At 52.1% G+C, this 13,832-nt stretch overlaps 1 protein-coding gene across 1 annotated transcript in view; it reads right to left on the reverse strand.

Moving 5' to 3' along the window:
* SLC6A5 (solute carrier family 6 member 5) overlaps nt 1–12,624 on the reverse strand; it is a 50,448-nt gene extending 37,824 nt beyond the window's left edge. The window contains exons 1-4 of the mRNA XM_004418525.3: nt 12,097–12,624; nt 9,353–9,491; nt 6,526–6,657; nt 6,027–6,200 (exon numbers count right to left, since the gene is read on the reverse strand). Coding sequence (XP_004418582.2) covers nt 6,027–6,200; nt 6,526–6,657; nt 9,353–9,491; nt 12,097–12,609 — 958 coding nt within the window. The 5' untranslated portion in view covers nt 12,610–12,624. The remainder of the gene's footprint in view (nt 1–6,026; nt 6,201–6,525; nt 6,658–9,352; nt 9,492–12,096) is intronic.
* Nucleotides 12,625–13,832: the final 1,208 nt, after the last annotated feature.

A 13,832-nucleotide genomic window follows, 5' to 3' on the forward strand; every position in this document is an offset into this window, starting at 1 on the left:
TAAAGCACTTTAAGTGCTTTATATGCATTAACTGATTTAAACCTCACATCACCCCTGTGAGGTAGATATTGCTATTATCTCCATGTTACAGATAAAGAAACGGGCACAGAGAGGCGCAGTTGCTTGCCAAGGTCACACAGCAGAACCAGGGGGCAAACAGGTACTTTCTCTCTGGAGGCCATGCTCTGCACCACTCTACTGTGAAGTAGAGAGCAGGGGTCATAAACTCCAACAACTTCAGAAGCCAGGCTGGTGAAACAAATGAGAAGGGCACAAAATGGAGGGTAATAAGGAGTGGTGGAGACTGTGACAAACCAGAAGTGCTCCAGCCAATCAGTGCCATGCTTTTCCAGGTGTTCTGGCAATAGAGGAAGAAAATCTGGATATTTACACAAAATCTCTCCATTTTAAAATGTTGGAAATAAGGTCGAATTGTTTTTAAATATTGTGGACCAAAAAAAGCATACACAGCCTAGATCTGGTGCAAGGACTCCTGATTTATGCCCTCTGTGGAACAGCAAAGTGGGTAAGACTAGGGGTTCAGGAGGTCCCCTAGCCCTGGGAGTTTAGATGAGTTCCTTTATCCATTCAAGCCTCCGTTTTCTGATAATAGTTGTGTCTAGTTCACAAGGTTGTTGCGAGAACCAAATTGAGATCACGAATGAAAAAATATCCTACAACACCTAGCACACTGGACTCAGTAAATTTTAGCCATAACTCAGTCGTTATTGTTATACCTTTTTATGGGGTGAGCATCTCTAGTCCTCAGCATCATCTCCCACAACCCATCAGCCAGCCATAAATTTCCCACTGCCTCCCACACATCCCCTAGAACACCTCATAATATTAGATAAAAATTAAAACAAAGTTATAAGAATCTCTCCCCTCTGATTAGTTCTTTAGATCAGGGTTTTCCAACAGTGGTACTACTGGCATTTTGGACCAGATAATTCTCTGTTGGGGGGCTGTCCTGTGCATTGCAGGTGTTTAGCAGCATCCCTGGCCTCTGCCTACCAGATGCCAGGAGCATCCATCCTCTAGTTGTAACCATCAAAAATGTCCATAAACGTGGCCAGGGGTCTCCCGCAAAATCTTCTGGGGCTGAGAACCACTGCTTTTAGAGTCCTCAAAAGACCTTCTTATTCAATGTTACCTTCTTCAGTCTAATCAAATATCAGAGAGTTTCAGGGGGATTCCGACCTGATAACTATCAAATATTTACCGAGGGAGCACTTGCTTCCCCCAGCAGAGGCCTGAATGAAGTCAGTTAAAGCACCATCCACGTCCCTTTTCTGTAAGCAAGCACAGAAGCGATTTCTGGCGCCCCTGCCAAAACGTCCGTCCATCCTCTCAGACAAGAGATCGCTAACACGCGGGCAAATGCCACATCGCTCGCTTCCGGAACTGCCCCTGGGAAGCAGGCGGGCCGCGTCCCTAGGGAGCGTCTCCGGCGGTCTCTGCATCACTGCTCGCCGCGGCGGTACCAGGTCACCCGTTCCTGCGGCCCCGCGGCCTCCGGCCTCCTGCAATATCCCGTCCCACCACTGGGCGGCAGAGGCGTGCTTCGCAGCGGTCAGCGCCGTCAGGGCGGCCGGCGGAGGGGTGATGCGCCGCGCGCAGAGGGGGCGCCCGCCACCCCGAACAAAGAACAGCCAGAGCCATCGCGCTCCACTGGAAGCTGTTCTAACGGGATTCTCTTTACTCGGGCAATTATTAATAAATGAAAGCACACGAAAGACTAGGGAGAAGCGGGATCATTTAATTAAAGTTCTAATGAAAATTAAGCCGTTCCAGAAATAGAAATGGTATTTATGTTGTTCCCAATTTAAATGACCCAGCTAGCTCCCAATCTCACAGAACAGTCGCTGGTCTCACTTGGCGGGGCATGGATTAGCCGTTCTCCATTACAGATACCGGGAGGGTGGAGTCCCCCTAAGAAGGCAGTATCCCTTACAACCTACGCCTTAGAAACCTGCTGCAAACAGCCTCGACCATGGACAGAGCCAGCGCTGGTGTCGGGCTGGGGCAGGTACCCGGGCCTGGCACCTGCGTGATGAGGTAGGGGTCCCAGGCAGTATGTCCCCAGCAATGCGGAGAGGGCCGGGGGCTGAACACCTCCCTGCTGTGACAGTAGGTCAGAATGGCCGGCCATCTCTCCCCTCTCTCTCGGGTCCAGTTGCCTGCTATCACAGGGGCAGGTGGTTATGGGGTTGTGAGGGAGAGGGTGAGCCTGGAAGGTTACTTGTGGAACACTGCACTAGGAGGACTTTTTCTGTTTCCTAAATAAGCCTCTCTCTGCATGGCCAACAGGGAGAGAGCCTGGGACATCCACTGTCTGGTCTCCAGACTTGTCCATCAGAGCAGTGGGGCTATAAAGTCTCCTACGTCTCTGCAACTCAGACCACCATCACCTTTTCTAAGTCACCCCAGGACCCCAAAGGACCAATACTTCCACCAGGGCTAGCCTGGCCCCAGAAAAGGAACCGCTCACATGCAGATAACACAGAGAAGAACAGACGGAAGGGCTGCACAAAGACAGAGTGGGGACTGACACCTTGCTTGTTAACAAACGAACAAATTTTAAGCACTCGCTGAGAGTCAGATAAGATCTTCCCAGCCCATCTATATGCTCCCAGGGAGTAATCAGAGTGAAAAACATCCATTGTCTCTCTCTGCTCAGAGCTTGCATAGTTTTTATGGCTTGTACTAGGCGACTCGGAGCTTAGCAGTGTAACGTCTTTGCTCTGCCTTTAGTGTTTCCCGAGTTACTGTGAGCCACACTGGAAACTCCACAAAGCCAGGGGCACCCCACCCACATGCCTGGCCTGATCAACAGGCTCAGCTTGCTTCAAAAAAAAAAAAAATACACATACACACACATATATGTGTATACATATACATATGTATATACTCGACTATAAAATAAACACATGTCCATGATAGAAAGTGTAGGAAAGAAAGAATGGCCCCAAATCTGCCAGTTAACATTTTGTGTATCACCTTTCTATATGTTTTCTATCCATGCACATATGGTTAGTAAAAGTAAAAGTATACTATAAATCCATATCCTGCTTTTACATTTAACATGATATGGTGAGGATTTCCCCATGTTTTATGAATATTCATTTTTAATGACTATAGAATACTTCATCCTATGGATGCACTATAATTTATTTGAACCATGGAATTATTCAACAATTACTTGAATTTCTGTGACACGTTTAAGTGTGTCTAGTGTTTTCCAAGACTGTAATTGTGGCTGCTATAAACAATCATGTCGAGTCCTCACCTGCAGCTCTGATTTCCCCCTTAATATCCATCCCCAGAACTGGAATTACCAAGTCAAACTACGGTCAGACAAGCTTTCTTTTTACTGCACCGGATCTCAGCTACCAACAGTTAGGGACCACCTTGACAATGTCACTCTGCCCAGACTGATGGAGTAGAACCTGCTGGACCAAGGATTCTTCAGGAACCCTGGATGAGCAGAGAATTAGGGATCACAAGACCCAAATCCCAGCGCTGGTTCTGCCCTGTGACTTACAGCCTGACACTTCCTCTCTCGGAGTCCACTTTCTCACCTGCAAAATACTGATCATGTCTCCGGCCCCTTGGAACTCACAGGCTCTTATTAGGAACATAAATAGCATTTATGAAGCTGCTTTGTAGATCGGGGAGCATTTAGCATGATGGTCAGGACCGTGGCCTGGGGAGTCAGGCAAAATCGGGTTCAGATCCTGGGTCCATCACAGAGCTAGCTCTATGACCTTGAGCTCCAGGTTCTTCATCTGTAAAACGGAAATCATAACAGGAGCCATCTGTCGGCTTGTCCATCCTAACATCGGTAATTTGAGTAACAGGGTTTAACCCGGTGCTCGGTGTGGAGTAAGTGATGCTCGCCGTTATTATTAAGTGTTGAGGTGCTGCACGAATACTAGTGGATATTACTCAAGAGGAGAATGGTGCTTCTGACGACTACCCCTCCTGGAGGACAGCTGCAGGACACTGATCACCATGACCCGGTGGTCCCTGAGGGAGGTCCCCAGGGAAGCTTCCCACGGAGCCGGAATCAAGGCACCAGCCCTCCTGCAGCAGGCACGCCCTTGAAAAGTGACTCCCCTCCCAGGCCCCATCTGGAAAGAACAAGCAAGGCTCTGGGATGACCTTGAAGTACCTCCATTCCAGACCCCACATCCTGGAAGATGCACTTGGCCTAACAGGGCGACCACTGGGAAGCCATCCTGCCAGCTGACTGTTGGCTGCGAGTCTGTGAACCTCCCACGTGGGCGTCCCTCAGACAGCAGCTCTGCAGAGGGGAGCACAGGGCTGGTAGGCACTGCAGGGCAAAGAAGGTGGGCAATCCATTCCAAAAATGGTTAAGGGCAGCCTAACAAAGGGATGTGGGCCAACTCCAACCTAGGGGTTCCTACCCTTGAGGGCACCTGGGGATCTCTAAAAATACAGATTCCTAGGCTCCATCCCCAGATCATCCAATTTAATTGGTCCAGGGTTAACCCTAAGTGATGTTTTGATTTGTTAGTTCCCTGGGTGATTCTAACGTGGAGCAGCTCAGGCTGAGAACCACTGCTCTAACCCAAGAATCCATCAACATGGAGATTGTGAAGATGAGGACACTGGGGCCCAGAGAGGCTAAGGGACACCTGTTCTTGGTCATACCATTAGTGAGCCACACCCCCGGCAACCTCCACAAACCCCCACCTCCATTCCTCAGCACCTCCAGGTGCACAGGGCTTGAATTTGATGGGCACGTGTCTCTGGTTTTAGCTCTTCTTCAGTATTATTCAAAGCCTCTCTAGGTGGAGGTTTGTCATGGTGTGTAACAGACATGTTTGTAAAAAATACTCCAGTGTGAATTACTGCCTTTAGGTACATGCATCTCTCTGGAGGTGTGGGAGCGAAGAATTCATCTTTCTCTCTTAACACACTCAAAGGGTCCCAGTTCTGCAATGTGCAGGCTGTGAGGGCAAAAGAGCTGATGTGGGGGACCTACACAAGAGCCAGTCATCCAGAGATCACAGGATTCTGACCTCAGCACAGATCCAGCCTAAGGGGAATAACAGATCTGCCAGGGGAAAAAGGAACTACCTGCTTATTGGTGCCCATTAAAATGACCAGCACCTTCAAGGGTGACTGATACCAGCACCTTCTATTGGGAGAGTTTTATACTCTCCCAACTGCTGTCACATCCTCATTTCTGTCCTTCCTACAGCAATCCTTACAGTAGGAAGGATGAAGAATATTGTCATTATTCCTACTTTTCAAGTGAGGAAACCTGAGATCCAGAGAGAAGTTGCCTGCCGCAGACACACATACCTTCAGGGCAGAGATGTCTTACAGACCAGAAAGCCTTGCTCACAAATCTGCCCTGCTCCTCCTCACATTCACTCTCCTGCCCAACAAGCTGACAGCTTCCTCCAAGTCCTCAAGTCCCCATGGACTTCAGGTCTGAAACGGGTCTTCCTCCAGGAACACTGCCTGACTCCCAGGCCGATGTCCCCTCCTCTAGGTACAACACAATGCACGTTTCCATCAGAGGGCTTCGGTTAAAGGGTCTCTGCTCAAGTTTACCTCGTGCACCGAGCAGTATTTTGTGAAGTGTGGACCCAGGATCACAGGTATCCCTCTCTTAGACTCTAGGACCTCACTGCTTTTCAAATTGTACTGTGCACACAAGCCACCTGGGGACCTTGCTAAAATGCAAATTTCTAAACCCCACCCAAATCTAATAAATCAGAGTATCTGGTGGGCCTATAAACCTGCATTTTAACAAACACTACATCTATTCATGAGCAAACAAAAATTTGATTACCCCTCCTCTGGGCCATGAGCTCCTTAAATGTTAGAATTAAGTACATTTGGTGTTTGTTTTCATCTCTGTGACCCCAGCACTTAGCACAGGGCCTGGCAAACACAATCTGTGCTTCATTAATCTTTATTGAATGAATGAATGAATGAATGAATGAATGAATGAATAGTACACCTAGTGTAGGTATATCCAAACTTACCTAATAAGAGTTTGGTTTTATCTTTGCATTCTGGCGTGTTCCAAGGGTTGTTGCAGGAGCCCCAGGGCAGTACAGACACAAAGGAGGCAAACAGGTAGAACAGGGTGTAGCAAATAATTACGTTGTAGTATATGGCTATTAGGACGGAGATGATCAGCATCGCGATGCCACAGCCTGTGGAAGCAAATGTCCAGGGATTCGGTCCATCCCAAGTCCTATGGAATTCTCACAGTTGGGCACAGGGCAGGGACCTGGGTCTTGGCTCTCTTTTACACATGGATACACTAAGAGTGGAGTGGACTCTGTCTTCCAGGGGCATTGAGGCATTCTGCCAGGACAGGAACAATGCCAGAGGTGATCTGGGGCCCCAGAGGTGGAATTGATCAAATAAAGAAGGAAGGAGTGAATTCTCCTGATCACAAGAGCAGGTCTCCCTCCTGGGGCCGCGTGGTGAGAGGGCAGGGAGGGCTGGGAGGGCTGGGAGGCAGGGTAGACTCACCTTGTAGGGCTGGGATGGCCTTCCATACAGACACCGGCCCTTGGCTGGCAAACTGGCCCAGTGACACCTCTAGGAAGAAGATGGGCAGCCCAGCCAGAGCCAGCATCATCAGGTAGGGGATGAGGAAGGCGCCTTGGAAAGAGAGAGTGGGAAGTGAGAGCCCGGGGGGGCCAAGGCCGGCTCAGGCCCACCTTCACCCTCTGGGTGGGAGCTGGCTCCCTCTCCTTTCCAGGAAGCTTTTGACATTCCAGCTCAACCACAGGCACCCGGGACATTTCAGAGGCCTCCTCTAAACAGTGCAGGGACACCCTGCAAACACCCTCCTTTTTTCCATTCCCCACTAGGTGGGTTGGTAGGGGCTGTGTGCTGGTTGGGTTTTATTCTTTTCTTTTTCTCACTATGGTACATTAATGTCCCAAAAGTAAGCCCTCCCAGTGTTCGACAAATCCTCTCCTTTGACTCCCTACAGCAGGCAGATTTGGTGAAATCTCATCGGCACCTCCACCCTCCAAGGACAGAGGCTCAGCTCGACAGGAGCCCTCCCTTGCAATAACCGAGTCACCTGCACACCTGCCAACCCTGCTCTGCCCAACAGGTGGCCAGGACATCCCTCTCCCCACCACCTTGGCCATCACACACTTCTCAAGTGTGAAGCCCCTTCCATCCTTCTCAACTCAAATGCTTCCTCCTCTGAGAAGCCTCCCGTCTCTGTCCTCCCACAGTACCTTTCCCAGGCACTGAGCACCTGACAACATTTACTTGGGTGTCTTATCCAGACTGTGAGCCCCTGAGTCTGTTGACCCTTCACCTCTTTATTCCCCAGGATGCCCGGCCTAGGGCAATAGTAGCTGGTAGGTCTCTACAGACTTGCAGAGGGTTCTCTGGGGTGCTTTCCCTTCAAGGATTCTTGGAGGTCGTTTGGGAGGGCCTTGGAGAATAGCCATGGTTTTTGACAAGGTTTGGACCAGGAAGCCCTGTTGCATGGGTCAGAGCCAATTCAGGTAGTAGAGAGGCCAGAGCCCAGAACACTGCTCACCAGAAGGAATGCTGACCTTTCTCTAGCCTACTCTTTCTGCTGGCCCTTCTTCCAACTTCCTGTCCGGAGGAAGAGCCTTTCCTGCCCCAGAGGGGAAGAGGGGGCGATCTCCAGGCGATGAAGGCCCAGCAGCAGCCCTGGGCTGCTGACGAGAATAGTAGGGGTCCTGCTTTGTCGCCTCCTGACACCGTTTTCGAGAAAGACGCAGTTCGTGCGATCCTTCTCTTCCGCTCCGGGGAAGGAGGCGGAGAGCTCCCCGCCCCGCGCTGAGGGCTGAGGGCTGAAGGCTGCGGGGCCGGAGCCGCAGTGCGGAAAAGGCTGCCTCCCCCTCCCCGCGCCCGGCTCCGCGCAGCCGGGAACCGCCGCGCGCACGCGGCCCCGCGCCTCGCAGATCCTGGGCGTGCAAAGGCCTGGCGCTTTCTCCCGCCAGACTCCCTTGGCTGGAACTCCCTCCCCGCTCCGATCTTGTGTACCCACCCCCTTCCTGTCACTGGAAACCTTATTATAGCACCTCTGCCCGCTTCCCGCACCCTGCTCTAGAGACTCCCGGCGGGAAACCGAGCGGAAACCCAGCTGGGGTGCCTATATTTGTGTAGCCAGCACACGTTCTTCTGTTTCCAGGGCACCCTGATTGCAAACGCTCTGCGATCCTCATAAGTACTTGTCAACGTGTCCTAAGTTTGAATTGAGCGGAGGGGCGTCACATTTTTTCCGTTTTAATTGTCCTGTGGTGCAGCACCTGTCAGTCCCTGTGCACCAAACTCCGCGTGGAGCGGACCCAAGACACACACACACACACACACACACACACACACACAACCTTAAGCTGTCTAACCTGACGGAAGAAGGGGTGCATTTGGTCTCTTTGGTCCAGTTGAGAAACTGTGAGAGGAAGCCCTAAGTGAAATTCCCATTCCAGAGGACGACTCTCAGTTAGCCACGGTGGGGCCAGCGGCTGGTCCCTCTGCGCCTGAACGTCAGGCGGGCAAGCAAAGGGGACCTTAAACGTGTCACGTCCCCCCGTGGTGGGTACAGAAGAGGCACATTGCATCCAAGAGGCCTGGCAGCTGGTGCACGCCTAACTGGCGTCCTCCCCATTTCAAAAACGGGGTTCCTTCAAAGAGCAGCTTCTTCTACCCAGTTAGGACAAATGAAATGAAAACTGTTTTTGCCAACGTCAAAATATGCCCTGCTTGTGCCCAAGAGGATGTATGTGTGTGGGTACGTCTGAGAGGTGTTCAGAGCACAACCCCCAGCCCCTCTCCACTTGAGGCCCCTGGTTCCCCTGCATTTTGCATTCTGCACCACCCAGAGCCCATTCCCAAGGTCTCCTGTGCGGATTCAGGTTTCCAGGTTATAATCTTAAAACGTCCTTAATTCGGTGTCCACGACCGCACAGCTACTGGCTCTCAAGTCGTTTAGGTGCGCAGAGTGCAGCCAGTACCTGAATACTTGTTGGCTAAATTAGAGTCTGACCTTTCCTAGGTCAACGCTCACTTGGCTCAGAACCCAGCCCCCAAGCTGGGCCAGGGTGGAGGGAGTGGGAATCATGAGGGCTCGCCCCTCCCCTGAGCTCCTTCTCACTATAAAAGTCCCCTGGATCTAGTGTCAAAAGGTCCCAGTCGCTCCTGCCCTCTGGCTCCGCACTGATGCCCACAGAGGATGGGGCTGGAGTGTGAGCAGCCTGCCCTGAGCCTCTCCTGCCGGCCCGGTCCTTGGGCTCTGAGTCCCCCCCAAACCGCCAGTGCCCGCCCCACCGAGCCGCAGGCTGAAAGAGCGGAAAAGCCATACCTCCCCCGTTCTGGAAGGCCAGGTAGGGAAACCTCCAGACATTGCCCAGCCCCACTGCGTACCCCACCATGGACAGGATGAAGTCCAGTTTGCTGGACCAGTTCCCTCGGGCCTTATTCTCATCCCCTTGCTCGTCCTCCTGGGGGCGGAAAAGCACATTGTTGGATAACAGCCCCAGTCTGTCGCAAGCAGGCCCCATTCCACCTCTCCCCCCAGCTGAGGGTCCTTCCCAGCAAGCAGGACCCCACTTTTCAACCGAGGATGCATCGGCAAGCAGGACCCCAATTCTGAAGAGAAGATGCATCTACAAGCAGGGCCCTCACCCCCTCAACCCTGCCCTGAGAGTCCTTCAGCAAGCGGGCTCCCAATTCTGATCCGAAGACCCATCTTAAACAGACCCCTGAACCCCTCTTTCCTAAATCCTGCAGTCAGGGCACACCAGCAAGCAGCCTTCCGCAAACCTTGAACCTGTCGGTTGATTGCAAGCAGGTCCCTCCATCCCCAACCCCTGACCAAGAGTTCATTTGGCAAGCAGGCCCCCAATATCATGCCTAGAGTCCCCAGCAAGCAGGTCCCTAACCGACCTCTCCCTCCCCCAAACCCTCGATGCCTCCTTCCTCAGCCTCTCCTCCCTCTGGAGTCTGTGCTAAGGCCAGAAAGAGAGCTGCAATGCCTGAAGCCAGCCAGAGCCCCTCCCTCACTTTCTCTGCCAAAGCCTTCAGGCAGGACCCACCTGGTGGCTAATTTAAGGGGGGCACCTTTCAGCACTGGGGCAAGGGATATGGGCAGGGGGGAGATGGGGGGGTGAAACAAGAGGGAGAAGGGAGAAAGTAGATGTGGTAAGAGACAGGACTTCTAAAACCTTGAGTTCCACTCTAAACTTGACTACTAACCAGCTGGATATCCCCAGGCAAGCCACTTGCTCTCTCTGAGCCTCTGTATCCCCATCTGCAAAATGAGGGGCTTAGAATAACTGTCCCCTGAGGCACCCTCCAGCTCCAGCAGTCTATGGATCTTTGGGGCTCACCTCTTCAAGCTCACACTAAGATGCTTTCTTGGGGCAGTACCTGGTTCTGGAATGCCTTACTGAAGAAGAAGGTGAGGATGAAGACACCTCAAATAAATCTGGAAAATGTTCAGGACACCTGGACACCACACAAAGCTTCCAGGGACCCAAGCCACCGCACAGCTTCCACCCTCTCAGTTACCCTCCACCCCCTATTTCAGCAACCTTCCATGGCCCACACTGTCCCACAGGCCGTGGAGGATAAAGAAGCCGCTCTCAGGACGGGGAGGAAGTCTCGGGGGGGAGAGGAGGGCCGAGGTAGGTGTTATAAAGGCAACAATCAGAAAGATGGGCAGAGCCGAAAATAGGCAAATGCAGGGTTTGATCTACACTGAGCATCTTTGACATTCCCCTGCACCTCCCCTACACATACCACCTCCAGCCCCACCCCCACCATCCAATTCTTCCAGGGCTAGAGAGGGTGGGAGTTCCTGTTCCTTCTGCCGCAGTGCGGAGGTTAAGCGAGGCACTGAAACACATTTTCTTCCTCCACCTGGAGTCACAATGGGGCACACGCTGTCACAGGCAGTTAATACACACAGCCAGATGCTCCAGAAGTGGACCCCAAAAGCAGGGGCGAGTGGGAAAGCCTAAATTTATGTTCATTTCTAGTTATTTTAAAAGCCGAGCTCCTGCTGTGTGTGCCTGTGGATAAGTGTGTGTGTGAGTGTGTGTGAGAAGCACTAGAGTGAGTAAGAACAGAAGTGCCATATAAACCCCAGATCTCACATGGGTTGATGTTCTGGTTCAAGCGCCCACCACTGGATATTGCCTGGCCTTGAGCCCAGGGGAGGAGAGGACAGAGCAGAAAGGCAGGCAGTGGGAAAGAAAGAGCTGAAGTCTGTGGATAGGACAGAGGAAAGAAGAGATCGATGGAGGGAGGGAGACAGGAGGGAAATGGAAGAAGACAAAAGCCTACGTGGGAGAGAGCCGCCAGTAATAGCCACCTTATCCCTAACTCACGACTGGGGTCTGCTCTGTGGGTTTTTCATGCCTTTGGGTGAGGGTAAAGGATCAAATGCAGGGGTGGATCCAGGTTTGTGGGGCCTGAAGCTTACACACTTGAGAGAGGTACTCTTTAAGGAAAAAAAGAAAAGTACAAAATTATGATGACAGAATTAGGTACCGGCGGGGCAAAAAAAGATTGCCCAGAAGCTTAAGCTTCAGTAGCGGCCTCATATAAACCACCTCTCATCAAATGAGTTCGCAAGTGATAAGTGGTAACTCGCAGTGCAAAGGCTACAGGACTTAAAATTATTTCCCCCAGGTTTTTTTCTGTATTTTCTTTTTTTAATTAAAAAAATTTTTTTGGAAAAAAAAGAAAAGATCCATCCATTGGCAAGGGAGTCGTATGTGCATAAAGGCGTAGGAATGTACCCGCCTCAACTGTGTAATGAGTTGCACCCGGATTTCTGCCACCAGTGAGGCTGGGAAGGGGCAGGTAGCCGCAGCTCCTGAGGTCACGGTCCCTCTGGCAGGGTCACTGCAGCCCTCGCGCCCTGAACTGGCGACCCCAGCGCAGTGCGAGCTTCCGAAGCCCCAAAGCTGCCTCCCGCATCGGTCGCCTGGCACTGCCAACCGGTCTCCCCATCAGCACACGTGCACCCGGCACGGCCCGGCTCGCCTCTAGCACGGCTGGGGAGCAGGAGGCGGCGCGGGCCGAGCGCGACCTGCTTACCTGGGCGGCAGCGGCGGCTACGCTGCCCGGGAGCACGGACGTGATTCCATCTGTGCCCAGCACCACGGTGCTCTGGCTCATATGCACCCAGCCCACGGCCGGGGCATTGTTCCGCTCCAGGGTGCCCTTGCCCGCACTCACGATCGCATCCCCCTCCGGGCCGCGCAGGGCCGGAATCTTACAATGCAGCGCGTTGCCAGGCCCGGCGCCCCCGGGAGGGGCGACCTGCGGGCCATGCGCCTCGGTCAAGTCCCGCAGAGCCGCGGAAGCCGCGGGCGCCCTCGGGCCACTGAGTTTGCAAGCCCCCACTCCCAGCCTCTCAGCGTCGCAGGCTCGCGCGTCGGGGGACTGGAAAGTTTGGGCGCCGGTGGAAGCCGACCTGGGCACACGCGGGGGCGGCGCGGCGGCGGCCGCCGGGAGCTCCTGCTCCGGGCTCGTCCTGGGCGCGCACCGGCCATCGTGGTGGCCGGGCGCCACCGCCGCCTCCAGGGTGTTGTCTGGTTGTTGATTCATTTCCTTGGGAGCCCCGCAATCCTGCAAACACAACGTGAAGTTCGTGCAAAAAAAAAAAAAATCACAGCAGCTTTAAAAAATACCTGTATCTATACATAAAGACGTTCACAACTCAGGTCCAGACACAATACCTAGGGAACAAATTGGAATGCGAAGTTTTTTTCCTTCTCCAAGAAAAACTGCAATCAGTATTTCTCAATTTGTCCGTCTCTTCAATAACCAGATGACATAAAGAAGCTAATATTCTCCTCCCTGATGGAGGGTAAACCAAGAAGAGGCAGGAATGTTTTTTGGCGGGGGCAAGGGGAGGATGGAACTAGCCCTACAGCCATGAGCTCCCCGCTCTCTTTAGATTTCACATCACGACTGTAGGGTGCTCACGTCCCCATCACCATTGTAGAAAGATTCTTTAATTTTCCGCCCCATTTCCTTTGTCATTCAACAATGCACATTGCCTTTTTTTTTTTTTTTAAATAAGCCATAGACAAGCTGTGGCCACAGAGCTGATGCCCTGGCGCCAGCGAGCATTTGAGGCCAAATCGGTTGTGCGAATCCCAGAGCTTCAAAACTTAGCCCTGCCGGCCAGGTAGCAAAGGCAGGGACAAAGACAACGACCAAAATAACGACAACAACTCCAAACAACAGTAATACATCAGACTTAAAACACAAGATAGAAACCAAGTTTGTTATCATACACAACCTACATTCACTTCCAGATTCTCAGATATGCAAAAGACGTGCAAAGTTTTTTGCTGCCCCCCCCCAACTAGTCACAGGAATCTGATATCCTTCATGCCCCTACTCTTGCTTGGGGACCAAAACCCAAGACTAATTTTCATTTGCTTTCTCCCAATGGAGGTTCAAACAAAAAGGACTGTCCTCGGTGGTCTTCCTGTCAGGGCTTCCTACATATTAGCATCAATAATTACTATTATACTCTAAGAAAAATCATATTACTTTCACCTCAACCGCATACCTCTCATCTAACCCTGTTTCACAAATGCACAGATCAGAACTCCTTAATTTGCACCAAATCTAAGTACTTAGGCTCCAGCCAGCCTTTCTCTCTCAAAAGCCTCTAGGATCCGCCGCGACTCGCCTCAGTACCGACATCTGGCTTTTCAGCACCGAGGACAGTGCCCGGAATCGCATGGCACCCTCTCAGCTCGACAGCCTCGGAAACCTCTGTCCGACCTCAGGTGATGCTCACAAGTACAAATACC

This window comes from Ceratotherium simum, chromosome 7 (assembly GCF_057802395.1).
Source record: "Ceratotherium simum simum isolate JZ-2026a chromosome 7, ASM5780239v1, whole genome shotgun sequence".
Classification (NCBI taxonomy): Eukaryota; Metazoa; Chordata; class Mammalia; order Perissodactyla; family Rhinocerotidae; genus Ceratotherium; species Ceratotherium simum.